The sequence below is a fragment of the Ricinus communis genome, chromosome 10 (assembly GCF_019578655.1).
Source record: "Ricinus communis isolate WT05 ecotype wild-type chromosome 10, ASM1957865v1, whole genome shotgun sequence".
NCBI classification, from domain to species: domain Eukaryota; kingdom Viridiplantae; phylum Streptophyta; class Magnoliopsida; order Malpighiales; family Euphorbiaceae; genus Ricinus; species Ricinus communis.
Genome location: NC_063265.1, coordinates 12,425,080 through 12,452,237, shown reverse-complemented (window position 1 = coordinate 12,452,237; position 27,158 = coordinate 12,425,080). Strand labels below are relative to the sequence as shown.

Genomic DNA, 27,158 nt, shown 5'->3' with positions numbered 1-27,158 from the left:
TCACAATGCATAATGTAGATATGATGTGCTTTACTCATGTATATTTTAATTAAAAATCTACACTATATGTAGACTTTTTTTAATTTATTATCTTTTTGTATTCAAATTTTTCTAATCAAATAAGAATTATTAAGTTGAAAATAATTGTATGATTCAACTTAATAAAGATTTAATTTCGAGCTTTTTTTCTCTTTAATCAATTGTACTTAAAGAAAATTATTAGCAGAATTTTTTTTCTGTCACGACTCGCTCTGTGAGTCTATAACCGGTTAAATAATGAGTAAACTTAAGGCCATCGAACCCGTAGCAAACCTCACATATCACTAATTTAATTAAATTATAATTCCATTTAATAATACCAAATACTATACCTATTAATACTCACTCACGAATATAATAAAATTTCTATTAATTCATCAACAATAATAAAATTAATACATTATCATGTTGATCATCATGCTGGATAAAATATTAAGTTTGAATGTAAATATTGCAGAGTGTAGAAATTTAAATAGTTAAAAATATAAAAAAAGTAATTACGTAAAGCCTGAGAAAGAGGAGAGTCGGACTGCTCAAAGAAAGAAACTGCAGAAAACCTAACTGTCATTTGAAAAATAATTAAATTGAGACTGCCAATCTTGACAGTGAGTTAAAGTCATATAGTATGAATTAAAGCAACTATGTATATAAAATAATTATTTAAATAATATAGAATGTAATAAAATAATAAATATATGTCATTATAATTTAGAAAAATTCAATTTTAATATACACGGAACGAGTACCTTAGAAGAATTCTAATCTCCCAATTCTATCAACTTTTTGACTATCTTATTCCAATAAAATTGGCGTCTAATGAACAAAGGTTGACCAGCATCCTTAAATCCAGTATGATCACTTAATAACGACAATTATACGAAATAAGGAAATAATTAATAATTGATGTAGATTAAATTCAAATTAAATAGAAAACAAGCATTTTAAGTAAAGTTAATATAAATAAAATTGATTCACTCATTTAAAAACACAACACTAAATTAAAATTCACCAAAATCAATATATTATAATCATTAGATAATGTTAAATTAATAGTACTCATGTTATTTGGTAATTAAAATAAATTTTAAATGCTCATTTACTTACAAATAATATTAATTTATCAAATTATTTTTAAAAATAATAAAATATAAATTTTAAAATTAGGAGTGTTACACTTTCTTTCTTTCTTTTCTTTTTTCCTTTATTTTTCTACCCTGCTGAAGAATGTTATTAACGAGAATGGTCAAGGCCTCGTTTGAACTTAGACTTAAAATCTATAAAATTAAGAAATCTAAGTTTCTAATCAGTTCTTAAATATTATAATTAAAAATTGTAACTATGCATATAAAATTTAAAAGCAGTTATGAAAAGGAAATTTAGGTAAAAAGAAAGCAAATCCTATTATCTTAATAGATTTTAATAAATGATGATTTTTTAAAATTTTTAATGGATTTTGTCAAGTTTTCTGACTAAATTGTTGAATTTTGTCTAAATTAACGAATTTTAAAAAATCTCTAAGTAAATTGCTTACCGCTAACAGTTCCTAAATAAAATAGATTGAAACTCTAATTAGGCAAAAAAATAAAAATAAATCAATAAAGCGTTTTGGGCTTTGAAATGTCAAACCGTATCGAACACTGAACCTAAGGCCATAAGAGGCAGGCCTCTGCCCCAATCTCTAAACCTGAAAATAGGATCAGTTTTAAAGCTAATTGCAGCTAAAAACTAGTGGTGTTGATTATTGAAGTCAATTTTGAGGACATTTTCTTTCTGGCTTTCAATTATTTCAAAATTTTGGTTATGATGAAATGATTATTGGCCTAATTCCATCCTTGTTTGTGTTAATTATGATGTTCAAACAATGTTATGTTTGTTTAGGAAAAGGAAAATTGAATTTAGTAGGGGCTACTCTCAAGTATATAGAAGTGATTTCATATAGTTTCCATTAACATCTGTTTTCTTATAATCCAACCAACCATATCAAAATAATTATTCTTATTATACTATAAACAAGATTGATGCTTCCTTTCTTTTTATTATTGTTTACACTGTCCGTTGCACCAAAAAAAAAAATTAAAAATTAAAAAAAAAAAAAACTAGGAAGAAGAAAGAAAATTACTAATCTCACTAGTGATAACCCAAACATGATTTTAAGAAACTACCAGCACGAACTATGTTACATGTTTTTTCAATGAAAACAAAACAAACAAAATTCTGGAGTATAATTTTTAACAAGAGGAAAATCAGAAATTCTCTTTATGAAAATCAAACTTGGTAGAAGTTTTCCGGGAAAAGTCTTGAGCTAGTCTTCTCAATTCTCCGGTCAATCCAGGAGCCCCACAATAAAACACACCTGAAAAATAAAAAGCATATCGTGATTAGGTTAAACCAATAGAAGAGGCACTATCAAGTATCTTCAAGGCAGGTAAGTTATAAGAAAAACTAAAGCTTAGATTTAAGGAAGGAAGAAAAACATAAATAAAACTCACCAACCCTTTGATCAGGGTAGTTAATGGCTACATGCTTGAAAACTTTACGCCAATTAGGTCTAGCAAAATGGGTCCTAACACGCGTTTCAGAGACTATGTCAACCCCATTTTTGGCATGCTGAATGGATTGAAGCATGGTGATCAAAGCCGATCGAGCGTCTCCTTCTTCATAAACACTCGTGCAGTAATTATGAAGCTCGATGACTTTGTCCTGATCATATTCAGCCACTTCGTTCATCACACCTTTGAACCACTCAAATGAGCCCTGCTCCCGAGTCACCCAGTAAAAATAAGCTCGTCTGGTGGCAAAGGGCTTCCTCTTGCTACCCTTATTAATGCCATTCTCTACTATCCCTTCTTCTTTCTCTTTCTGCTGCTTAATGTTGTTAAGCACATCCTTAACTATGCTGATTAGAGGGGTGGCACCGATTCCAAGTCCGACCAGGAGGAGAACATCATATTTCTTGTAGTCCTGTGCTGGTGCGCCATAAGGGCCGTCGATTAAGAGCTTTGGCAACCTGTTTGGAGGGGAAGTCAGAATTTTTGTAACCAAAGGAGACAATTTTAAATATTACTTTTTTCCCTATATTAAGGTACTGTGATATAAGCTTTTACAAGATAAAAGATGGCAATTTGATAATTTCAAAATAATAATAATAATAAAAACTACCTTGGTTTGTTTCCGCTCTTTTCTACATCCGCTCTTAAAAGACCACTTTGATTGCTCGATGCAGGCTGACACACCTACAAATAATATATGTATATAAATTAAGTACCTTTAAATGGAAATATTTTTTAATTTCTAAATACTCTGTAAGGTTTCAAAAATTGAAAAAACAAACATGGGAGAGTTTTATGCTAAGGACCCCGTACCTTAGAGAAAACAGATTTGAGCTGTGATGTCCAATCACCTAATGTCCGAATGTGGATGCTCAAATAATCATCTCCAGGAGCAGAAGTAATCGAGAATGGATGCCTGGTATCATTATTTTTTTTATCATTAATCAACACGCTGATCATCAATTTATGAACTATGAATTTTGATATTTTTCCTATTAATTAGAACATCAAGAAATATTTAACTTACCATTGAAATGGGGAAACAGCTGAACAGTTCACGAATATATATTGGCCACTAGTGTACCTAAATCCTTGTGGTTTTGACATGTGCAATGCCAGTACATTTCCAGGGTAGACTGCCACCTGAATTATAGAGATTTGCAACTTTATTAGTCTCCGTGTTTAAAACAAGAAAATATATTTAAGTTAAAATTTTATAAACTATACGGACCTTCAAAATTTTCACTGATTTATAACCTGATCTAAACGCACGAATCAGTCGTTCAATGGCATATAATCCCATTGGAACAGCAAGATACATCCATGTCTAACAACATTGCAAAATCAAATATTAAACACTTTATAATGCAATTATATATTCAGTAGGTAGAAGTAAAAAGGAACTTACTGTTTTCTTGTACCAGTCCTTGGAGAGGTAAAGATAGTAGCCATGGACGATAAAGAGGGCATAGACAATAACAAATAAGTGATGTGAATACCAAAACGCGTTGAACCCGGTGAGCTTCTTTAGGGTTTTAGGGAGGTTTAGCCTGTTCCTGCGGAACCAAGGTTGGGCTAATATGTAGGCTATAATCATCAGCACCACCATCACCACTCCGGTCCAACCCTCGGTTCCTTTAACGAACCACCAGTAGTTATCCGGTCGCTCCTCGCCAAAGAACGGCTCCATTGGCTCGTATTCTTCATCGGTGGCATGCAGTAGCCTAGGGAAGTCGCATGTTAAATGTGCTCCAGCATGCAACCCAACTCCAATAGCTATCCCAAATGCAATTACCTACATATTGTTTGTAAATAAAAAAGAAAATGAATTGTTTGCAGAAAGAACCCCAAATGGGCTCTTTGTATTTATGCAGGAATAAGCAAGTAATCATACCTTATGGAAGTTGATATTATCATCAAAAGGAACAACCATCCCTAACTTGGTTTTGCTTCTAAGCCAAGTAATGGTATTTCTACACACAGGCAAAAGAATTAGTGCCATGTTGAACTTAGTAGTCTCAGCTGCACCCTTAGCAGTTGTAACACAGTAGCCCATGACATCGAAAACGGCTCGGTGCTTATATTGAATGAACTTCCAGGTAAAGAGGCCTGCACATATTCCTAGCCATAGCGCCATCACCCAAATTCTCTTCCAATTGTCCTCAACAAAGTAAGCTAGCTTTTTGTACCATCTCTTGATTGGGTTATGTTCCTTGGTTGGCACAAGCTTCTGGCTAAGTATTTGGCTTAAAATTCGACTATCTGTTGCTAGGTTTGTTGACTGGTTTGGAGCTTGGAGAAGTAGCATTTCTAAGTTGTACAGCTGCATCAATGAACACAACGAGTATATGCATTAAGTTGTTAGCTTGAATATAATTTGAACAATCCTTGGCAACAGGCCAGGCCGTATAGAGAATGTAATTGGGCCCAATTTGGCTCATTACTTGAACTGGGATTAAGATAGTTCGAGTTGTAGAAAGAAGTGTTTGGACACAAACCTCAACAAATCCAAGATTGTCTGGATCTAATTCTTCCATAATCAAAGCAGCATACTCCTCTGCCCTTTCTTGAATCTTTGATAATTTATTAGCAGAAGCACTTAAAGCTATAATCTGAAATTATACATATTAAAAAAAAAAATGAGCTTTGGAAAAATGAAAATCATATAGAAGATGTAATTTATTTCTATGACATTGTTCTGGAATACAAAAAGGAAAATGTTTCCTCCTTCAATTACTCACCTCTTTCACTTCCTCTTCTGTTATTCTACCATCTGCATTTTTGTCCACCCTGCATTTGAAACAATTCTTTTAGCAACTATTTACACTTAATTTTCAAGACCTTCACAAGTGAAAATATCAACTGTACTACTTCTTAATTAATATATATATATATATATATATATATATATATATTCTGTTTCATAGCTTTATTTTTATTTTACAAGGATATTATATCTAATTTTGAAATTCATACTTTTGATTGACATTTTTTTTGTCCCACAATAAATTAATTTGACTATTATATACTTTGCATTATGTTACGTTTTTTCAACAAAGGGTCTAAGGTTTTCAATTATGGAGCCTAAAATATGATTAGGTTAGGTGGAACAGCGCTGTGCCTCTTGCAAATGACTATGTTAAGGAAAATGATTAGATAAATAATGTGAATGGTTTCGTAGTTCATATGGGCCATGTGAACAACAAATTCTTTTCTGATTCGTTGAACGAAACCTTTTAGAGCTAATAAAAGAAATATTTCATTATCGTAAATGGAGGAAATGGAATGTTCAGATTTCCACCTTTTCATATAAAATAATATATTATAATATTCTTTATACTCTTTCTTTCTTTCTTTTTTTCCTTTAGTATTGCAACAAACACTTATTCAAAAGAAAGAAAAATAAAAAAAGATCAAAGCCTAATTTAGCTATTAATTTTCATAATTCTATTTCCGAAAATATATCGAACGCATATATAATATGATAAAATCAAAGAAGTGGTAATGGGGGCGGCCCTTACATGTCAAAGAAGGTCTGAAGCCTAGCATCAAAACTGTGGTCTGTAATTTGTTCCCAGAATTCATGCAATTGAGCTTTGCTTATTGAAGCTGATGTTATACCTCTCCTCCTTGCCAATGCATCAAACAGTTCGTTCGCAAATTCGCTTGATTCGTTCATCCCTGATCATATTTACATCAATTCTCATGATTTATTCTAAATATTTACAAGCTACACTGTGAAACTTCGAACATATTAAAAATATATATACCTATGCATTGGCCAAACTTTGTTTTAGGAAGGGCTCCATCAACAGACAGCTTGTCAAACCTTGCTTCGACTTCAGACCAACCTTCAGTTCCGACATTTTTGGACATGAACTTGAGTCCTTTCAAAGCACGAGCAGCTCCGGACTTGGTTCTGTCAACCCTGTCGAACTTATTATTAGACGTCATTCTCTTCAGTTCTTGGGAGACTTGCCTTAGTCGGAACGACAGCTGAGATCCGAGCGAAGGATGATTCTTTTTCTTCTCTAGTTGACTAGCAAGATATGCTGTTTCAGAATCACCCCCTCTTATGTTCTGTACTGAAACGGAGTCGTCCCGGACGTCCAGTGTGATTTCCACGTACTCATCTTTGAATCTTGCGCTTTTCTTGCTGCTATTTTTTGCATTCGTTACTAATGGACCGCTCATGGGTCCGCTGTAGCCAAATCTTCTGCTGCTGCTATTGCTTTCTGTCTCCGACCATGTCTCCTGTTGATGCTTCTCTTGAATCTCCATTTCCTATTTTTCCTTCTTCTTCTTGCTATAGAGTCTTGAGAAATCAACTGGTCTTGATTTGCTCTCCTGCAACTGAAGATTAAAGGGATTGTTGCTATTGTGCTGCTTAACAGAATAGAATAGATAATTCTACAATTTATGTATAATAGGATTGATTTATTTCTAGAAACACATAGCTTTGTTAGCTAAATAAGATAGCATGCTTGAGACTAGAGAATAATATTTTGTATGAGTTATGTCCTACACATGGGGCATCTTTGACTTCTTTAATGCCATTTTTGCAGCTGCTTGTGTCTAAGAAAATCTGAGTTGCCACAATAATAATGCCTTCCCTAGAATACCATTTGCTTAATTCAAATAAAATTAAATAGCATTAGAGTATCATACAAATCACCCCAATTTCGAATAATTTTCATTTTATATTTTAAAATATGCAATTAAATGGAGTTTGTCAAATTCTCAGTACATAAGAAAGTTTTTGAAAAATACAAACATGAGTATTTCTTTCAACCCCATGATTAGAAAGAAAAGAAGAAAGGATATGGTAAAGTTGATGGAGAATAAGAGTAACATACCAGAGAAAGTTTATTTAGTTTGCAAGAGACTAAAAAAGGTGTGATGAAATGTAACTTAGAAGAAAGGAAGTTAGCTTTGAGGAAGGGCTTAGGAAAGAGTTTATATTCATGGGTTGGGAGGGTGAGGGGTGATGGTGGGCTAATTAATGGATTAGGGAAAGTGAAGTCAAAAAGAGAAACATGAAAATCTAGGGGCAAATTCGCGTTGTTTCAATTCAAGATTAGTTATGTGTAGTGGTTGGGTCTTTTTTTTTTAGATCGTTTCTTTTTGTCTTCAAAACTATATCACCTGCCAACTTTGTTTCGTCAAACATGAAATAGTGCATTCTACCACAACTCCAAACATTGAATAATAGTCGGATTTGTGTTGGTCAGCCGTTATTATAATTATTCTATAGTATATAGAAATGATTAAAATTCATATCAATAAATTACATTAGACTTTATGAAAATATAAATTAATTAAAATGCACACTCGAAGATATATAATTAAATATTTAATATAAAATATATAAATAAATTTAATTTCAAACACGATCCGTTGCTTAATTCGATATAATTTATTAAAAAACTGAAAGAAGAAAAAGGAGATAAAAATACAAGTGATAATTGAATTTTATATTCAGTTTCATTTTGATCATAAAAATTTAATTTAATTTGTTTCAATCATTTAATTTTATTCGTGTTTTAAATTAATTACTTTACAAATAAAAAAAAAATCGAACATACAATAAAATAAAGTCATTAAATAGTAACTTAATTATAAATAAAATTAAAAGTAAATGATTAAGACGAAACAATTTAAAAATTAATAATTATATTTTGGATAAATTTTTTAATTTATAAAAGAAAAATAAAAAAGAAAACAGTGTCATGTATTTTTACCCACCATTAATAGAATTCTATTTCTTACTCCTCAACTGTGATAATCATATTTAGGTATCATTTGAAGGAAGGAATTCCCTTTAGCATTGCCTATCTATTGGGAAGAGGCCTAATTTGCTGAAGATGCAAGAAGCAAAAGAAAGTTAAAAATATAAATTATTTTTATCTGTTAATTATTAATTTAGTAAGTAGTTATCAAACTAATGACATAATATCTAATTAACTTATTTTATTTTTATGTATGAAAATTAAATAAGAATATTTTAGAAAAATAGTGATAATATCGACTAAAATAGTCCATATAGCTTTTGGTAATGCGTTTGTGGTAATTCCATTTTCCCAATGTAATGATGAGAGATTGTTTGTGTTCACATGTTATTATCATTGGGTTAGTGCTGTGTTAGTTTAATTAATATGCTAATTACGGCAAATGCCGACCCATAGTCCGGCTATTTATCTCACTTCCCCAAAATTATTATTTTCATTATGCAAACGAATAATTGGTGAATATATTTTTATGTTATGTTTTGTTGAAATTTATTATGAATTTAATATAAAAAAATAAAAAAGTTGAAAAATATATTTTAGTATTATATAATATATTAATTTAATGATGTAGATTTTATTTATTTTGTTAGAATTTTATTTTAGCTATAATTAATTTTACATAAAATTTGATTAGGGTAGAGTTCGATAAATTACTCTATGGTTTGGTGTTTTTTCATTTGAGGGACAAATATATTTTTTATATCAAAAATACCATAAACTTTATTTTGTTAATATTTTTAGATACTTATTTATGTTTTTATTATTTTTATATAATTTTGTATGTATTTAACATGAATTATTACTAAAATATGATTTTATAAGCAATATATCATCTAACAATGTATGGTAAATTTTATAAATATATTAAGATTTTATTTAAGAAATTATTTTTTAAATTTTATTAAAATTTTAGAAAATATTTGTTTTAACAATTTGTTATAATAACAAAATATCTAATTAGATGCTAAATTGCTTAAAAATATTTATGTTATTAAAAAAATTATATTTTTATTAATATTTACAATTTAAAAAATAAAAGTATTTAAAAAAATGCTTAAAAAATAAAACACATGTTACTCATTTGATAAAAAAATACATCTATCCATCAAGTGTAAAAACGCTAAATCACAAAATAATTTTTAAAACTTTATCCATTTAATTATGGAGAATTATAAATTAACATTCACTTTATTCAAAGCAAATAGACTTAGATTTACAAATAAATCTTATAAATTTTATAAATACTATGTTAGAATTAATTTAGAATACGTCAGACAGAATTTTATAAATTATAAAATATTATTTAAAAAAATTTAATATAAATAAATATTCAAAATTCAAAATTTTTGTTAAATTAGAAAAAACTCTTACCGTCTACGCTACAAGATGGTTAATTTTGATAATGGTGAATAAAGTTATAAACAAAAATTCAGAGTTACAATAATTTTTGTTGACTTCAATTAAATGTAAAAAAGATAGAGAGAGACACAAGCAATAGGCAAGTGAAAATAGCACCACAGTCAATTTAGATTTTGGCTTTGAAAAACACTGATGGAGAAAGAAATTTATCTGCTTTCCTGAAATCAGCCATTTGCAGCCTCTTGATTTAAACCAAAAAACCAGTCAAATTTGAAGGCATGAACACCACACTCTTGTTTACATCTTTTTGACCTTAGGAATGTTCGTTTCTCTATTTTCTTCTTTATAAAGTTGCAATTGGAAAGTCATATTTCCTTTGCAAGTTGCAGAATCAAGAAAACAGAAGAAAGTGTCAAAAGCAAGTGAAATCTTTCTTCTTTTGCTGTTTGGGAATTGCAAGAAATAGGCTATTAAAACGTTTCTTGAGAAACAAACACAGAATCTTCAGGTAGGTCAAAGGGTGTGGCTTTGATCATTTTTCCTGTTGAAGTTTAAATTATATTGGACAATCCATCCTTATGTCTGAATAACAATGGTAGCAGAGAATTGTATCAACAAATAACTGCACTGTACTTTCCAAATTAATAAAAATGAAAAGCAATGTTTCTAATGCCCTCTCTTTAATTGAATATATTCAACATTTTGAGATGATGGAAGTCAAAATTGAAACTAGATTGAGCATACAGCATTGCCCCTCTCTCTGCCATATCCTCAATTATTTATTATACGATCATACTGTGTGACTTCCAATGACAAATTCATTTGCTGTCTTTTTCTCCATTGATGATCGCAGTGAAAAGTGGAATGTGTGTTATATTATATGGGTTTGGGGCCCTTCACATTTATGTATGTCTTATGGCAACACTGCCCTGGCAGACACAACACCTTCCTCTTGTTTTGGCATCGTATGCTTCCCTCTTAAATCATTACACCAAACCTAAAAATGGGAATCAATTAATGTTTATAAGCAACCAATTTTTTTTTTATAACCCAAATTCTATTTGTCGATTGTAGATCTTTTAATTGATCTCTTATTATTTTTATACCGTTAACAGATGTCAAGACTTTAAAAAAATTAGACGGACGACAAAAACAATTTTTCTAGTACTAGTTACTAGTCGATAATTTTTTTTTTACAGATCGGTAAAAGTAAATTAGAATTGATAAAAAACATTTTGATTCGTAGGTAAAAAGTTTTTGAATTGAAATTTTAAATCATTTTCTCTGTGTGTTTTTTTTTTTCTAATAAATACAGCCTATTAAGCCTTTAAAGAATTTTAAAAAGAAAATAGAGGGTGTTGTTAAGAATAATACATCCTAGAAATTTAGAAAAGAAAATAGATTCCCTGTTTTAGTAAATAGCATCTTATTTCAGGGATTAGTTAGAAAAATCCTGGATTAGGTTGTAAGCAGTAAGTAAAAGAACAAATTGTACTTCTTAATTAGGGAAAAGGCCCTCAGTCTGGCATTGGAGGTTTGGGCCATTATTAGAATTCAGTTTGAGGCCCAAAATCCTAATGAATTAAAATAGCTGATAACCCCAGGTAAGGGCACCTTAATTTGATATTAATTGCTGTGCATGTTCACTGCACTGATCAATATGAGGTGGGAAGATGAAAGTATTTCAATACAATCCAAAGGAAATTCAAAGGTTTTCATTTATCTTTTTGCATAATACAATTACAATCTGCTTTGAACTGCATTAGTTCTATAAACAGCCCTTATTAATCAAGTTTCTTATAAAGGGCAAAACCTTTAGTCCAACTTTGAAATAGAGGATGCAAAATGGGGTCCCTCCCTCACTATACAGTGAATAGCAATGGCATGCAATTAACAGCTAAGCACATAGCCCCTAAGATGTCCCTGATCTAGTTGGTAAATTTGGTCCTCCCTTTATCTCCTGTGATTTGGTTAGGTAACAAACAATCCAAAGCTAATTCCTGAACTTTGGTTCTACCAAGCCAATAAAGATACCACATATTATGAACCTGAAAGCAACAATAAACAGGAAACCATTAAAGAATCTTAGTAAGTAGCAACAACTTCTTGAACCCTCCCTATAATTCAAGAATCTAAGTTTGTTTTTCTATCTTAGTCTTGATATATTGTTTTTTAGCTTCTTAATAGAAGTTCACATACTTACACATGAGAAAGTGATGGACCATTTTTTCTCTTTCTCTCCATCCAATAATGGGGGTTGGAGGACACTTCCACCAACACCCCCTCTTGATGGGTAGGCAAGGTCCAACCAAAATGGGTCCCTTTAGAAACTTTTCCATTGTCTGATTCATGGGCATTTAGCAACTAAAGATAACATTCAGCTCCAAATCCCATGACTCAAAATTTTTAGTCATGCAAGATTTGTTATCTCTAAAGACTCAGGAAAATGTGAAGTTTCATAAAGAGTGAACAGCTAAAAAACAAGAATCAACTAGTCAGCTTTCCTCTAACAAAGAGTATAAACAAGGAAGTAAGACAGATGAAAAGGGACTCTAAAGTAAATAAAGAAAATAAAATAAAAGGACAGCCTTCTAAAGACAAAAGGTGGTGCAAATTAACAGTGTTTTGCAGAGAATTTATGGAGGAGAGAAAGGAGATAAAAGAGTACACGAATAGAGAAGTAAAGAAGGACCAGTACAACTCCAACTGCCATGGTCAGGGGTTCCTTGGAGTAGCATTAAAGACTCTGAAATACATGTTCTTCACTACAGATATACATTAGCTACACCATCCAAAAAATAAATGTTCCTTTTTTACTTTCTTGAAAAGAAAAATCATGTAACGAGAAAAGAAAAAAAAATGAGCCAGATTTATAAGCAGAAAGTCAGATATTGATGCTCTGATGATTTCCAGTTGAAGAACATGGGATCTCCATCTCAGATTCTCCACATGATTTTCGTCATTATTGTAACCACTTTCATGTTCTTATCATTGCAGAGAACCCCCATTTTGATGGCCGATGCTTCTTTGGCTGCAGCAGAGTACTCTGAAGGTCATCACAGCTTACAAACATTGGATCTCATAGAGGAAAGTGAAGATGAGATTGAGAAAGTCTCAGGAGATGATGAAAATGAAGAAAAGGAAACATTGATAGTGCAAAAGTTTAGAGCTTTACTTGGACTGAAGAGTTTCAAAACAAAAAGCAGAGACAGTGAGTTCCTCTCACCAGCCCCTTCTCCTTCACTTGCCATAGAAGCTGAAGCTCCATCTCCTGCTCCTGCTCCTATTTCATTTCTGCCAATCCAAGTACATTCCCATCCGCCATTGCATCATTCAAATTCAATTCCACCAGCTCACCAGATTCTAAAGAAGCACAGAGATAAAAGTAGATTTAGAAGAACTCTTGCAGCAGTTCTTGTTTCAGCAGGAGCTGCATTCATAGTTTCTATTCTTGGCCTTATCTGGGCATCAAGAAAATTCGGAAAGAACAAAAGATTTTCTGTAAGAACAATGTCGGTGTACAGGAAAAAGGGAAGGAGCAGAGGTAAATCAGCAAGCAAGGTGAGCTTGAATCCTGGTCTTGATCTTTTGTATCTTAATTCATTAGAAAGAGATTTAGAGCAGCATAGCAGCACTTGTTTCAAACAACCTCCCGAAGCATTAACTATAACATCAAATCATAGCACACCAATATATATTTTTCATGATGAGAGGGAGGAATCTAACCAAGAACTGATAATAAAACCAGAGTCTGATAGTGCTAGTAGTTCTTCTTCCACAAGGGAAATTATGTCTGTTCATGAGGATATTATAGAATCTGTGAAATATGAATCTGATGGTGGAAATACTTCCCCTGCTGTTGAAGTTATTCCAATTGAAGTTCATTCATCTGATGATGAATCTTTTCATTCTTTTGTTGATTCACATTCTTCCAATATTAGGCTTTCTAATGCTTCAGCTGGTACTCTTACTGACCTATCAGAAATTTCACCCTCAAATGTGCCTAAGACATCTCCATCTCCTACAACTTCTATAAATTTAGACATTAAATTTCCCCGATCTCCTCAGAAGCTCAACCTGATAATTTCATCTCCTTCAGATTCTGATGAGAATCTTCCACCTCCGCCTCCGCCTCCGCCCCCACCACCTCCGCCGGCTTTGGCGTCTAACATAACATCTTCCTGGTCGGCAAGAATTACATCCAAAGCTTCATGTTCTTCTCCATTCCCAAGTTTATCATCTCCTAGGAAGTCAGACACTTCTTCAGGACCAGACCAGACATCACCTCATATGTCTCCCAAGACTTCAGAAGCTCCATCAAGCATACCTTCTCCGTCATACCCATCTCAAATTCCGAAAGGAGATAGTAGCCCTGTAAAAGGTCCATCTCCTCCACTATGTCCACCTCCTCCACCTTGCCCACCTCCATTTATACCAAGAAATAGTAGCTCTGCCAAAGGCCCACCTCCTCCACCATGCCCACCTCCATGTATGCCAAGAAATAGTAGCTCTGCCAAAGGCCCACCTCCACCACCATGTCCACCACCATTTATAAAAGGAAATAGTAGCTCTACTAAAGGACCGCCTCCTCCGCCGTCTTTACTTCCTCAATATGCACCACTAGGAAAAGATGGAGCTCCATTGCCAAAATTGAAGCCTCTTCATTGGGACAAAGTTAGAGCAGCACCTGATCGCAGTATGGTGTGGGACAAGATTAGATCAAGCTCATTCGAGTAAGTCTTGCCTTGTTACTTGCAATACAATATACTTCCTGTCTTCTGCTTGGAATTTCCAAATCTGAGATTTTCTCAACAGGTTAGATGAGGAGATGATTGAATCACTTTTTGGATACAACTTGCATACTCCAGTGAAGAATGATGAAGCAAAGAGCAAAAGCCCCTCTCCGAGCAAGCATGTCCTGGAGCCCAAGAGATTACAAAACTTAACTATACTCTCTAAAGCCCTGAATTTAACTCCTGAGCAATTATGTGAAGCACTGATAAGAGGTATAGCTTATAACACTTCACATAGTACTGCAGGCATGTATTGAAGGAGCAGCAAACTGAAAGTAAAAAGTTAATATTATTATATTTTTGTCTGAATTGTGAAAAACAGGTAACGGGTTGTCTTTGCAACAATTAGAGGCACTAGCAAAGATGGTACCAACAAAAGAAGAAGAGACTAAGCTTGCTGAGTATAAAGGAAATGTCAATGAATTGGGTTCAGCAGAGAAATTTGTTAAAGTAGCCCTTACTTTACCATTTGCCTTCGTACGAGTTGAAGCAATGCTTTACAGAGAAACTTTTGAAGATGAGGTAGTTCATCTGAGAAATTCTTTCTCAATGCTAGAGGTAAACATCAAGCCACCATAACGCACTAGATTCTTATGCAAACTGGAATTTCAGTACAACTAACGTTTGACTCTTTCCTTTTCTTTTCCCGTATAGGAAGCTTGCAAAGAACTCAGGTCCAACAGGCTTTTCTTGAAGTTGCTCGAAGCAGTACTCAAAACAGGAAATCGCATGAATGTTGGAACAATTAGAGGGGGTGCTAGAGCATTCAAGCTTGATGCACTCCTTAAGCTTGCTGATGTAAAGGGAACAGATGGGAGAACTACATTACTCCATTTTGTAGTACAAGAGATTATTCGTTCAGAAGGTATTCGAGTATCGGATAGCATAATGGGAAGGATCAATCAGAAGAACAAAAACAAAACAATCGAAGAGCGCGAAGAATGTTACAGAAGAATGGGACTAGACCTTGTGTCTGGACTAAGCACAGAGCTCTTTAATGTCAAGAAAACGGCTACAATTGACCTGGATGTTCTTGCAAGTTCAGTTTCTAACTTGTCAGATGGAATGGCTAAGCTGCAACATCTAGTAAAAGACTTGTCCACAGATGAAAAGAGTGGAAATTTTGTGCATTCAATGAAAACATTCTTAAACTATGCACAAAGGAACCTAAAATTGTTGAAGGAGGACGAAGATAGAGTCCTATTACATGTTAGAGGAATTACAGAGTACTTCCATGGAGATGTGAGCAAAGAAGAAGCTAACCCACTTCGCATTTTTGTGATTGTAAGAGATTTTTTGGGGATGTTAGACCATGTATGTAAGGAGCTTAGAAGCCTGAAAGTCACCAACGCTCCAAATCCTCTTGCTCCATTTAGATAGATTGGATTGCATTTGTGTTTTTTCCATAGGAGGATATCAATATCATCGTCCAGATCCCAATTATTAACTATCCTGTAACTTTAATTTTTTGATTTTCATGTAGAGTTTTTGGCTTGTTTTTAGTTAAATTCAATTGCTTAGAAATCCCAAGTAGCTGGGATTAAGGATTTGTAATAACCATTAATGACATTATTGGTCAGACAAACAAACTAAAAGTTTTCCGATGTAAAGGAAGCGCCTGCTATTTAATTACCAAAATATTACATATTACTGTAATTATATATTAAATCTGATATATTAATTTTAAATAATAAAATATGTATTAATTAATTAATATTAAAATATAAATATTATATATATATATATCACTATTTTATTTATTATAGTATACGCATTAAATTTAGATAAAATTTTTTCTTAATTATTCATAATTCAACGGAATTAAGTAAATAACAAATTCTTTGTATGTCTTCGTATGTACCTCAAGCTAATAACTAACCGATATACAATAAACCAGATTATATTGAGTCAATTAATATATTAAATGATGATTCTTTTTTTTTTTTTTTATTCCAACTTACTTAAATATAACAAGGGTGAAAATCACCTGCTAGATAATTAAGAAACAAATCTTTTTCTCCCTCTTGCCCCTATCCAAAACTTCTTATGTAATTATTTATATCGAATTTAGGTAAAAAAGATGCACAAACAAATCTCTAGTTTGTTTTACCATAATGATTTTATTTGATGAAAGCAATACATTCTCAAAATTAGAAAAAGAAAAATATGATCCAAAACCAACGTTTATCATAAAGGCGTTTAATATGTTCAATTCTTGACTATACTTTGCAGGGGTAACATTCGAGGTTGATGTGGATGGCATCCTACATGTGAAAGCTGAAGACAAAGCAGCGAGGAAGTCGCGATCTGTCACCATCACCAACGAAAAAGGGCGGCTGAGCCAGGAAGAGATTGACAGAATGGTAAAGGAGGCTGAAGAAATGGCAGAAGAGGATAGGAAGGTGAAGGAGAAGATTGATGCTAGGAACAACTCGGAGACTTACATTTGCAACATGAGGAACACTATCAGCGAGAATGACAAGCTTGCTGACCAGATTGATTCAGATAGCTTCCTATTGAATGGTTAGATGACAACCAAAATGCTGAAAAGCATGAGTATGAAGAGAAGATGAAGGAGGTGCAAGATGTTTGTAGTCGAGTCATTAAGCAATGATATGAAAAGAGTGGTGCTGCTGGAACTTCTGCTGATTCTGAAGACGAAGAGCCTAATGATGAACTGTAAATCATAGTTTAGACTTTAGTCTTATGTAGAGATATAGGAATTACAATTTCTTATTTTTTTTTTTAAAAAAATTTATTATTTAATCAATCTCTTTTCCTGGAATTTGTTCTTCTTTAGGCTTTGATTTCATAAAATGACAATGAAATCTGTACATAAATTTATTTTGCTCTTATAGATTCCTAATTACAAAATAATTATTTTAGTCCAGATATTAGAAACCTATTTATAACAAAAATTTAATCAACAAAGCCTTTTATCTTTTATTTTTAACATGTACTGGAAAAAAGAAAAAGAAGTATGATACGGCGTCGTTTAACTCTGAAATAACACGATGAAATTTCTTTACTGACTACTTTTTTATTCTTTTTTTTCTAACAACAGAAAAGAACCGTCCATCAAAGTCTCCCGATTCAAAGTTTTGGCGGGGATCAAAATCAATTCGCTTAGAGGTGGCAAAAAGGGAAAAAAGAATAAGAAAAATCTCTGGTTCTCTTATGGGTTTCTTTCCTTCTCTCGAACTGGAAAAGTCTGGTTAGAGTTCACTACAATCCTTTTTCCTATTCCTTATCTCATCTTGTGAAGTTGTGCATATTGAATTTTGTATTTACGGCATTTTTACGCAATTTAGCTCTTCATTATTTTCTTTTTTCCGGTGGGAGGGGGTTTCGGTAATACATGGCTAATATCAATTTATCTTCTGATGAAGTAATTGCAAAATTGATGGAAATGGGATTCGATAATTCTTCTGCGATTCAAGCTGTTAATAAAGTGGGTCCTCTATTGAATGATGCTGTTGATTTAATCTTGAATAGTTCTTGTAGAGATAATTCAATTACATCCACTAGTTCTGCATGTTCAACAAGCAATAGAAAGGCTTTGGCTAAAAGAACTTCACAGTCTAGCATATTAGATCATTTCCAATCTGCAGGTAGACCTAAAAGAATCAGGAGTGATAATAATGTACCTGAGGTACCAATTTCTAAATCAGGGGTCTCGCCCAATCATGTAGATGAGGTTAATGAATATTCAACTGTACCCAAAGAAGAGTTGGACGTTGGATTAGATTGGGAAAGTAGAGCTAATGGTCTCCTGCATAAACATTTCGGTTATCTTTCTTTGAAGAGTTTCCAAAAGGAAGCATTAGCTGCTTGGGTAGCTCACCAAGACTGCCTTGTTCTCGCTGCTACAGGATCTGGTACTTGTCCATTGCTTCATTTTGTGAGATTGTTATGCACATGACTTTCAGGTAGTCATACTAGTTACTTTTGTTGCAGGAAAATCTCTGTGTTTCCAGATTCCAGCATTGTTAACAGGGAAGGTTGTCGTTGTGATTTCACCATTAATAAGCTTGATGCATGATCAATGCTTAAAGCTATCAAGACACGGGATCTCTGCATGCTTTCTTGGGTCTGGCCAACCTGACAGCGCAGTGGAAAAGAAAGCAATGAGAGGCATGTATGACATAATATATGTTTGTCCTGAGACAGTTTTCAGGTGACAAACATAACTATTTTTTCGCTTGCATTTGGAAGAGTTTCAACTTCTTTTGCTTGAAAAAGTGCAAATTTTTTCCTGCAGACTGATAAAACCACTTCAAGGGCTTGCAGAAAGTCGTGGAATTGCTTTGTTTGCAATTGATGAAGTCCATTGTGTCTCTAAGTGGGGCCATGACTTTCGACCTGACTACAGGTGTCAATCCCTATTCTGGTTCACATGGTTACGTTGGTCCTTGTTTGTCACATTTCTTGAGATCATCTAATTTCAGCCTTTATCTGTATGTCATAATTATGACCTCAATTATGTACTCTGTCCTTTTCTAATTGCCCGTGTCTCTTGAGTTAAATGTGCATCCCCTGATGCCTATTCTTTGATTTTTCAGGCGTCTATCAGTATTGCGGAAGAACTTTAGTATTGGCAATCTGCCATTTTTAAAATTTGATATACCATTGATGGCATTGACTGCAACTGCCACAATTCAGGTTCAAGAAGACATTATTAAATCATTGAGCATGTCAAAGGAAAGAAAGACTGTGCTTACTTCCTTTTTCCGACCAAATCTACAGTTCTCAGTAAACTTCTTCCACCCTTCATTTTAGGAATTCATGACGTTGACTCTTTATATTATACACTATGAATTGCCATATTAATGCAGTTCCAAGCTGTTTCCTTGAATTATCAGTTTTACCCATTTTGGTTTTTTAAGTTGCTGAGAAAATTAGTAATTTCTGATGGATCAGATTTAGTTTACTCTGATGAAGCTCTATGGCTCTTGCATTTAGTATTATGATTACCACCTTAATGTTACAGTTGCATCTGTATCTACTACTGTAGCAAGTTAAAATCTTGGTTGCTGCAATTTACAGGTAAAACATAGCAGAACCTCATCTCCTTCTTCTTATGAGAAGGATTTTCGCAAGTTGATAGATATATATGTCAGAAAGAGAAATGCAGGAACCAAGACACAGAGGATGTTCTCAAAAGTAGTAAATGATTGTTCTGGAAATGCTGCTGATCAAAGCCTATCAGAGGAAGATGTATTTTCTTCAAGTGGCATGATCAGCACGGAGGATGAATGCAGTGATGTAGATGATGATGAAGTAACTTTAACAAAGGAAAATGGATCAACTGCATCAGAGGGAAAAAGACTGTCAATTGATTATTTGGAAAATGACGTTGATATCTTTCAGAATGTGGATGATTGGGATGGTATCCATTCTTCTTTTTTTCTAAAATTTTGTTGCTTTGTTGTGTTTTGCTGGTCAATTATTACTATTAGTATGCATTCTAATGTGCAAGTTAGAAATTATAACAATTGGAAATGGGTAACAGAAGTTGCATTTTGTATCTAATCTTCACTTTTTTAATGTATTCATAATATTCTATTCTATATTCTATTTTGAAGTTGCATTTGGCGAGTTCTGCGGACAATCTCCTTGCAATGACTGGGATGTACATAAACTGCCCAAGACAGTTGATCCCCCTTGTGCAGCAGAAGAAAGATTAAAACTTTTGCAAGAGCCTTTACGAGAAGGACCAACAATCATATATGTTCCTACAAGAAAAGAAACATTGAGAATTGCAAATTATCTTTGTGATTTTGGTCTGAAGGCTGCTGCTTATAATGCATCGGTATAAATTCCATGACTATTACTCCATATTGTATTTAGATGACCCCTGCATCAAGTTTGTTTGTGTAAGCTGGTATTCTATTCCATGTTCAATCTACAAAAACAGCTCTACAGCCAAATTAAACTTATTTTGTGTCAGTTGCAATCCCCCATGGCAAACTCTAATTTCCTTACAAGACAGAAAGCTGAAATCTACAACTGTCAGCACTGCAGTATGCTGCAAGATAGCAAATTGAAAAGACAACCATTGATACAGAACCGTGATAGTGCAGTCATTAATGGTTTAAGTATGCTAGTTGATTAGAAACTTGTGTGGACATCTACAACTATAAGAGAAGCATTTACCTTTTGTTTGCCACTTCATCTGCACTGCGTCTCTTTCGCTAAGATATGTTATTCCATGATTCATACAAAATTCTACCTTTTGTTTAATATTGCAACTGATATGCATGCATTTTTCCCAGTTGCCAAAATCACATCTGCGGCGGGTTCACAAGGAGTTTCATGAAAATATGCTAGAGGTATGGATTGCAGCAATTAATAATGTTAAATGTTATTATATTTCCATTATCTGAAATTCTCCATGGATGCTAAGAATAGAAGGTCTTTTGAACCTAGGCATCTTGTTTACCGGTTCTTCTGAAGAATCCTCCCTGGCCATTTTTAGTCCCCTATTTTGCATTTTTCTTATGACAAGATGGGTATATTTCTGCTTTTGACACATACTTCATATTGGTCTCAAGAGAGGACTTTGATAATATTTGAAATGTGCTTCCTAAATGGAAGCTAAACTTCTTATGATCATCCTTCATTATCTAAAAAAGGATGATTTTGCACTATGATTGTACATATTGACCTTTCTTTCTTTTCCTAGTATAATTGTGGTGACAGAATATCTGTCTTGGGAGTTTACCCTTTCTCCCTCCTCGCTGTAGGTTGTTGTTGCAACAATTGCTTTTGGAATGGGGATTGATAAGTCAAATGTTCGAAGAATCATCCATTATGGATGGCCACAGGTTTACATTTTATATCGCTGCCATTTATATGAACTTGTCATAGTATTACTCCACAGAATCTTGAGTCACATCTGATCTTATGAAGCACTTTTTAATCTTAAGTTTAATTACAGAGTTTGGAAGCATACTATCAAGAAGCAGGTCGTGCCGGAAGGGATGGGAAACCAGCAGAATGCAGTAAGTTCACTTAAGATGTTAGATTAGATATTCTAATGAAGCAACAACTTTTAAGTGCTTTCTAATCGATTACACAGCATTATATGCTTCTTAGGATATTTTTAATAATTCCTCATACATGTCATTATTAATAGTTGTTCTAGGAGGAAGATTTTCAAATATAAAGTATAGATTGTTGGGTGAATGCACTATTGATTTGATGGAAGCAACTGGCATCCATTTTGATATTTAAAACCATAAACTAATTACTTTTTCCCCTTTTTTCGCCAAGCAGTTTTATATGCAAACCTGTCAAGAGCGCCGTCTCTTTTGCCAAGTAAAAGAAGTGAAGTTCAGGCCAAACAAGCATACAAGATGTTGTCCGACTGTTTCAGGTCAATCCTGAAAACATTTTTATTTTGCAGCCATTTTTGTTCATTTTCATTTTAACATTTTGGTATATTTACTTGCAGATATGGAATGAATACCTCAAATTGTCGAGCTAAAACACTTGTCCAGTATTTTGGTGAAGATTTCACTTCTGAGAAGTGTCTCTTGTATGTACTGATGTTACTTTAGGATCTGTTTCAATTTCTGTCACAATGAAGTTATATTTTAAATAATTAATTATTTTTAAAGGTAAAACCAATATCTATTTCTTCTATGGCAATGGATTCTCTGTCCAGCTATGTTATATATTAGCTGTAATTGACTCATTCGTTCAATTGCACTATTTTGATTGTCACATATGACAAATGACCTGTTTATCATGCTGCTTAAGCATTTTCTACAAAACCCATTCTGCGCAGGTGTGACGTGTGTGTTAGAGGGCCTCCTAAAATGCATAATTGGAAAGAGGAGGCTGACATTCTGATGCAGATTATTGCTGCCCATCATGTAAGTGTAATGATGACTTCCATTTTTCGTTCTATTTATCTGTGGCAGGATTTTATGTTTCCATTGTCTTGTTATAATATTGATTTTTCAAAAAAAGAACTCATCTTTTTAGGGATAACTGTAAATTTCTCGTTTCAGGGACAAAGCAGTTCTCTTGATGGTGCATATGATGATACATTTGGTGACCTGAAATCACATAGATCAGTGCAGAGGCCAAACCTCAGGATGTTTGTCAGCAAATTAAGAGAGCAGGTAATACTCTCTGCAGTTGCTTTTTGTTTTCCCATTTTTATACTTGTTTATACTGAGATCTTTAGATACATGTCATTTAGATGTTGCTTCTGATGGTTTTGCCGTGGTGGTTGGTTCAGTCTCAAAAGTTTTGGGGAAAAGACTTTCTATGGTGGCGAGGTCTTGTGCGGATTATGGAAGGTAAAGGGTACATCAGAGAAGGTGATGACAAGGTACACGCTCAAAAACTATTTTCCTTTTCTGCCTTGAGTTTGTTGAACAGTTGTTTAAAGCAAGTTTTGTGAGGTTTAATGGCTAAAATCCTTGCAGAGTTGCTATTTATTAAGAATTGAAACATGGTTTCCATAGTAAGAATTTTGCATTATTATGAATATATATTAAGGAAGTCAGTTTCTTAAACTGTTGCCTTTAATTGGGAGTAAATTTGGAACTGACTGTATGTTTATTTAAATGTTTGGTTTCTCGGCTTCATGTATGTTTTTTTACCATTTTTACGCAGATTCATGTTCAAATAAAATTCCCAGAGCCAACGAAACTGGGAATGGAGTTTCTGGAATATGAAAGAGATCAACCTTTCTACATTTATCCTGAAGCAGACATGCTACTCGCAATGAACCAACGCAAATCTTATTCTACTTTTGCAGACTGGGGAAAAGGCTGGGCTGATCCTGAGATCCGCCGTCAGCGCTTAGAAAGAAAGCGAAAAGAAAGAAAGCCACGAAAGCAAAGACAGTCGCGAAGCAGAAAGTCCAGTAAACCGAAAGCAGATATGAAAACTGCTAGAGGCAGAATAACAGCAAAACTGTTCAAACAGAAGTGATACATAACGTTCTTTCTTTTTCTTTTTTGACCTTCAAAGAAGATTGCATTACTGGTGGGTTTGACAAGGACATGAGTTCAATTTTTAGGAAGAGGGTTTTCTTTCTGAGGCTATTGTCTCAAGAGCGAATGGGGAGCATGCATGAGTATGAAATAGTGTCGTAGGTGATGTAGTTTGTACAGTGAGAGAGCCAAGATTATTATTTCATTTTGGCACGGGGTGGATCTCACCATCTAAAAGTAAGATCCATTACTGTCGTGCGCATGTGTCTTCCTATAGCAATAACATACATTAATAAACAATTATGATCAAGTCTCACCACTTTGGAACATTAAATTGAGAATTTTTATTATGAAGCGGTAATTTATAGTCGCACATTGAGTTCGAATAATACCCCAATAATAAATGAGACGTGTAAAGTCATAAGATTTTGTATTGTAAAATTTGAAGCGTCTCGCCTCCTTAATTATGTATTGGAAATCCTTCCGCAAATAGCGCATCTGGTGTAGTGGTATCATAGTACCCTCCCACGGTACTGACCGGGGTTCGATTCCCCGGATGCGCATTTCATATTTCGAAGTAGTATCTTTTTGTTCTTGTTTTGGCCACAAGCCAAAAGCCAATTATATAAATATATATATATATTATCCCTTGTTGAAAGCAAGGTATCATTCAACAACACTATGCTGTCTGTCTACACATAAATTTTTAATTTTCTCAATTCCATCGATCTTTCATCATCAATCCTTAATTTTGTCCTTGTACAGCCATTAGCAAGCTATAGAGCCTCATGGGTTATGGCTGTATCATTTTCACCATAATTGGCTTGTCTTCATCAATCTTCCTCTTCTTACAAAATTTAAACAAATGGCAGAAGCAACGAACTGCAAGGAATAAACTAAGGATTGTAAATGAGGCATTGGAGCAGGCTGAAGCCATGGCAGTGAGTCTTCAAGAAAGGCATGGTCATATCTTAAGTCAGATATGCTCACATTATTTGACCCATCAAGACCTTGAGGAAGCACTTGCAGATGCTAGGATTGCCATGAATCAGGCATTGGAGTTTGCTGTTAAATTGAGAGAGATGCAGATCAAGATATTGATCAGTTTCCCAGATGAAGCTAATCTTTCTCTTTCGGATAGGTAACTAGCAATTCTTTGACATGATCGAGGCTATCCGTTGTATCATTTTCCCTTCATTTTTTTTTCTTTTTAAATGTAAATAACAGTTTATAAACTCAGTAAGCATGCTTGCATTTGTTTTTTTCTAAACCACTTTTTTTGTGTATTTAAATATTTTAGCTTTATAAATTGCTGACCATTATTATTATTATTACTACTTTATTCTTTTCAATTCTCTATCCTAAAATCGGAATATAAAAAGAAATTCGATGTGAGAAATTGGAACATAAAAGAAATGCATAAGTATGAAAAATTACTATATATAATTTTACTTGTTTCTTTTTTCAGACTATAAATATATATTGATTACAAATCATGATAAAAAATATATTCCACTATTAAAAAGTTTTGACTTGCAAAAATTTAATATTTATACTTTGATTGCCTCATAATTTCGTTATTTCACCATCAGATCGATCTCATCAAATCAATAATTTTTTAAGCCGTTATCAAATATGGCCAATATGGTAATGATGATTAATCATATTAAAGATTACTAAATACATGCAAATAGAGACTTTTTAATGATAATATACTTTAATTTATCACGACTTGTAACTACATATATCTCTTTTTCGGAAAAAAATACATACTAAAAATTATAAAATATTAATACTTTTTTTTTCACTTATTCCTAAAAAAAATCATTTGCGAGTCGACATATAACATATATATATATTCTTCTTGCTATGTTTGGTTTCATTTCATTTTTAAAAGAAAAAGCATGGGGAAGAAAGAAAAATAAAAATGATTAAATTGAAAGAGATATTTTGGAGCTGCTGAATATCTTAACTTACTAATATGAAATTCATTTAAATTTTTTATCTATTTTATTAGAATTTAGTTTAGTTATCACCAATTCCATATAAATTTGTATGTAGAATTTTAAATAATTAAAGTAATTAAAATTCTTAATAGGGTTGGAGCTGTTAAATAATTAAATTTGTATTTTCAATTAGTTAATTTGTTTATTTTCATTGGGGTTATGATAATATATAAAATATAATAAAATCTATACTATTTAATTTAACATAATTTGTGAGTTGCTAAAGAAAAAGATAATAGGTATACAAAAATAGTTGTATTATATTTACTTATAATTTTTTAAAATACTTTAAAAAATATCATATCTTAGAATGAAAAGAGTAAAATCCTCCTATAATAGAGTGACAAATATCATAATCATCTCAAATATTGAAATTTAGTGGTGTCAAATTATTGAGTTTAAATTTTCAAGGGGCCAAACTTAAATTTTAAGTTGAGTCATCACTAACACTGAAGGGGGCACATAGTAATTACACCCGAAAGAAAAAAGAGTTCGGTTGCCAAAATTCAGAAGTTCAAAAATCAGTTTCTATGGATTGCCAGAATGGCAAATCCAACGGTTATTATCCACAAAGTCGCCACTATGGGCAGAACAAAACAAGGGATCGCCAACCTGTCACAATCGTAAACCGTCAGATGATAAACAGAAGAAAACAATCTCATTGCTTCAAACTCAAAACGCCACGGATCGCCAACGTAATAAAAGAGTCCCATAAATGCGCCCAACTGAAGCAATAACGATCACAATTTCCAATTCGAAATTCAAGCAAACTCATTCACTTTGCCTCTAAACATTCTCTCTGCTTTCAATTTACCTCCAAAATCCACTCTCTTTCTATCTCCCAAATGGACGCTCCTAAGGAAAAGAAAGGCGCAGGAGGCAGAAGAGGAGGTGAAAGAAAGAAGTCAGTTTCTAAATCTGTTAAAGCTGGTCTTCAATTTCCCGTCGGTCGTATCGCTCGGTTTCTCAAAAAAGGCCGATATGCTCAACGTTTCGGTTCCGGAGCTCCAGTCTATCTCGCAGCCGTTCTTGAATATCTCGCTGCCGAGGTGTGTGTTTGTGTGTCAGATCTGATTTGCTTTTTGTTTCTTGATTTGTTTGTGTTATGTTTATTGATCTTAAAATATTTGTGGATTATCAGGTGCTGGAATTGGCTGGAAATGCGGCACGTGACAACAAGAAAAACAGGATAAATCCAAGGCACGTGCTGTTAGCTGTCAGGAATGATGAGGAGTTGGGGAAATTGCTACATGGTGTGACGATTGCAAGTGGTGGAGTGTTGCCAAATATTAATCCTGTGCTTTTGCCTAAGAAATCTGCTGCTGGTCCTGCTGATAAACCTTCTGAAAAATCCCCTAAATCTCCCAAAAAGGCCTGAAATCATATTGTTCTAATTATGTATTGATTCCAAATAATGGAGTGTAGGATTTAGTAGTTAGGTCTTTTTTTTTTCTTTTTTTTTTCCTTCTTTTCAAAATGCATGATGTAGCTGATTACAACTTTATAATGGAAAATTGCTTTAATCTGCAATGGTTCTGTGGATTGTATATCATTCGATCATATACTGTTATTACAGTGTAGAACTATCTTATGTGTGACTTCATGAATTCAAATTTCTCAGCTATTTCAAGCACCAAAACTACATATATGGTTTATCATAGATGCAATG

The 27,158-nt window shown here is 33.3% G+C and overlaps 4 protein-coding genes and 1 non-coding gene across 9 annotated transcripts; 4 read left to right on the top strand and 1 right to left on the bottom strand.

Annotated features, from left to right (window-relative positions):
• Positions 1-2,017: 2,017 nt before the first annotated feature.
• On the bottom strand, positions 2,018-7,790 carry LOC8287078 (respiratory burst oxidase homolog protein B). Of its 2 annotated transcripts, none has more exons than XM_025156114.2 (13): positions 7,445-7,790; positions 6,359-6,941; positions 6,110-6,269; positions 5,330-5,378; positions 5,087-5,200; positions 4,483-4,911; positions 3,997-4,383; positions 3,820-3,915; positions 3,616-3,731; positions 3,402-3,504; positions 3,199-3,272; positions 2,533-3,046; positions 2,018-2,392 (listed from the first exon to the last, which is right to left on the bottom strand). In XM_025156114.2, exons 2-13 carry the CDS (start codon positions 6,867-6,869, stop codon positions 2,363-2,365), a joined length of 2,583 nt encoding a protein of 860 aa, XP_025011882.1. In that variant the 5' UTR covers positions 6,870-6,941; positions 7,445-7,790; the 3' UTR covers positions 2,018-2,362. The 2 variants fall into 2 exon arrangements, with proteins under 2 accessions (XP_025011882.1, XP_015570415.1); XM_015714929.3 differs by having other exon boundaries at positions 2,529-3,046; positions 7,445-7,787.
• A 4,346-nt stretch (positions 7,791-12,136) lies between these two features.
• On the top strand, positions 12,137-15,979 carry LOC8287077 (formin-like protein 11). The gene is made up of 4 exons (XM_002512375.4): positions 12,137-14,469; positions 14,552-14,742; positions 14,852-15,087; positions 15,184-15,979. Exons 1-4 carry the CDS (start codon positions 12,659-12,661, stop codon positions 15,907-15,909), a joined length of 2,964 nt encoding a protein of 987 aa, XP_002512421.2. The 5' UTR covers positions 12,137-12,658; the 3' UTR covers positions 15,910-15,979.
• A 1,620-nt stretch (positions 15,980-17,599) lies between these two features.
• Positions 17,600-23,817, top strand: LOC8280233 (ATP-dependent DNA helicase Q-like SIM). Of its 4 annotated transcripts, none has more exons than XM_048370225.1 (16): positions 17,600-17,743; positions 18,201-18,407; positions 18,487-18,706; positions 18,791-18,901; positions 19,092-19,281; positions 19,576-19,918; positions 20,115-20,341; positions 20,805-20,861; positions 21,276-21,356; positions 21,470-21,533; positions 21,808-21,907; positions 21,986-22,069; positions 22,322-22,409; positions 22,548-22,661; positions 22,742-22,873; positions 23,161-23,817. In XM_048370225.1, the coding sequence occupies exons 1-16, from the start codon at positions 17,707-17,709 to the stop codon at positions 23,479-23,481; spliced, it is 2,376 nt and encodes a 791-aa protein (XP_048226182.1). In that variant the 5' UTR covers positions 17,600-17,706; the 3' UTR covers positions 23,482-23,817. The 4 variants fall into 4 exon arrangements, with proteins under 4 accessions (XP_048226182.1, XP_048226181.1, XP_048226180.1 ...); XM_048370224.1 differs by having other exon boundaries at positions 18,141-18,407; XM_048370223.1 differs by having other exon boundaries at positions 17,919-18,407; positions 22,781-22,873.
• A 158-nt stretch (positions 23,818-23,975) lies between these two features.
• On the top strand, positions 23,976-24,046 carry TRNAG-CCC. Its single transcript has one exon. It is a non-coding gene; the product is annotated as a tRNA-Gly (tRNA).
• Positions 24,047-26,225: 2,179 nt separating this feature from the next.
• On the top strand, positions 26,226-27,019 carry LOC8287073 (histone H2A.1). The gene is made up of 2 exons (XM_002512371.4): positions 26,226-26,538; positions 26,631-27,019. The coding sequence occupies exons 1-2, from the start codon at positions 26,335-26,337 to the stop codon at positions 26,865-26,867; spliced, it is 441 nt and encodes a 146-aa protein (XP_002512417.1). The 5' UTR covers positions 26,226-26,334; the 3' UTR covers positions 26,868-27,019.
• The last annotated feature ends 139 nt before the right edge of the window (positions 27,020-27,158 follow it).

What these genes read in the sequence shown, in the direction of transcription:
- LOC8287078 (XM_015714929.3), bottom strand. Translation starts at nt 6,869, where the DNA reads ATGGAGATTCAAGAGAAGCATCAACAGGAGACATGGTCGGAGACAGAA. An exon ending in AATCAGTGAAAATTTTGAAG is followed by an intron (nt 3,732 to 3,819) that starts GTCCGTATAGTT and finishes TCTATAATTCAG; the next exon opens with GTGGCAGTCTACCCTGGAAA. An exon ending in CTACCCTGATCAAAGGGTTG is followed by an intron (nt 2,393 to 2,528) that starts GTGAGTTTTATT and finishes TTTATTTTTCAG; the next exon opens with GTGTGTTTTATTGTGGGGCT.
- LOC8287077 (XM_002512375.4), top strand. Translation starts at nt 12,659, where the DNA reads ATGGGATCTCCATCTCAGATTCTCCACATGATTTTCGTCATTATTGTA. An exon ending in ATTAGATCAAGCTCATTCGA is followed by an intron (nt 14,470 to 14,551) that starts GTAAGTCTTGCC and finishes TTTTCTCAACAG; the next exon opens with GTTAGATGAGGAGATGATTG. An exon ending in ATTCTTTCTCAATGCTAGAG is followed by an intron (nt 15,088 to 15,183) that starts GTAAACATCAAG and finishes TTTCCCGTATAG; the next exon opens with GAAGCTTGCAAAGAACTCAG.
- LOC8280233 (XM_048370222.1), top strand. Translation starts at nt 17,707, where the DNA reads ATGGGTTTCTTTCCTTCTCTCGAACTGGAAAAGTCTG. An exon ending in TCTCGAACTGGAAAAGTCTG is followed by an intron (nt 17,744 to 17,918) that starts GTTAGAGTTCAC and finishes CTTCTGATGAAG; the next exon opens with TAATTGCAAAATTGATGGAA. An exon ending in TGTCCTGAGACAGTTTTCAG is followed by an intron (nt 18,707 to 18,790) that starts GTGACAAACATA and finishes TTTTTCCTGCAG; the next exon opens with ACTGATAAAACCACTTCAAG.
- LOC8287073 (XM_002512371.4), top strand. Translation starts at nt 26,335, where the DNA reads ATGGACGCTCCTAAGGAAAAGAAAGGCGCAGGAGGCAGAAGAGGAGGT. An exon ending in TTGAATATCTCGCTGCCGAG is followed by an intron (nt 26,539 to 26,630) that starts GTGTGTGTTTGT and finishes GTGGATTATCAG; the next exon opens with GTGCTGGAATTGGCTGGAAA.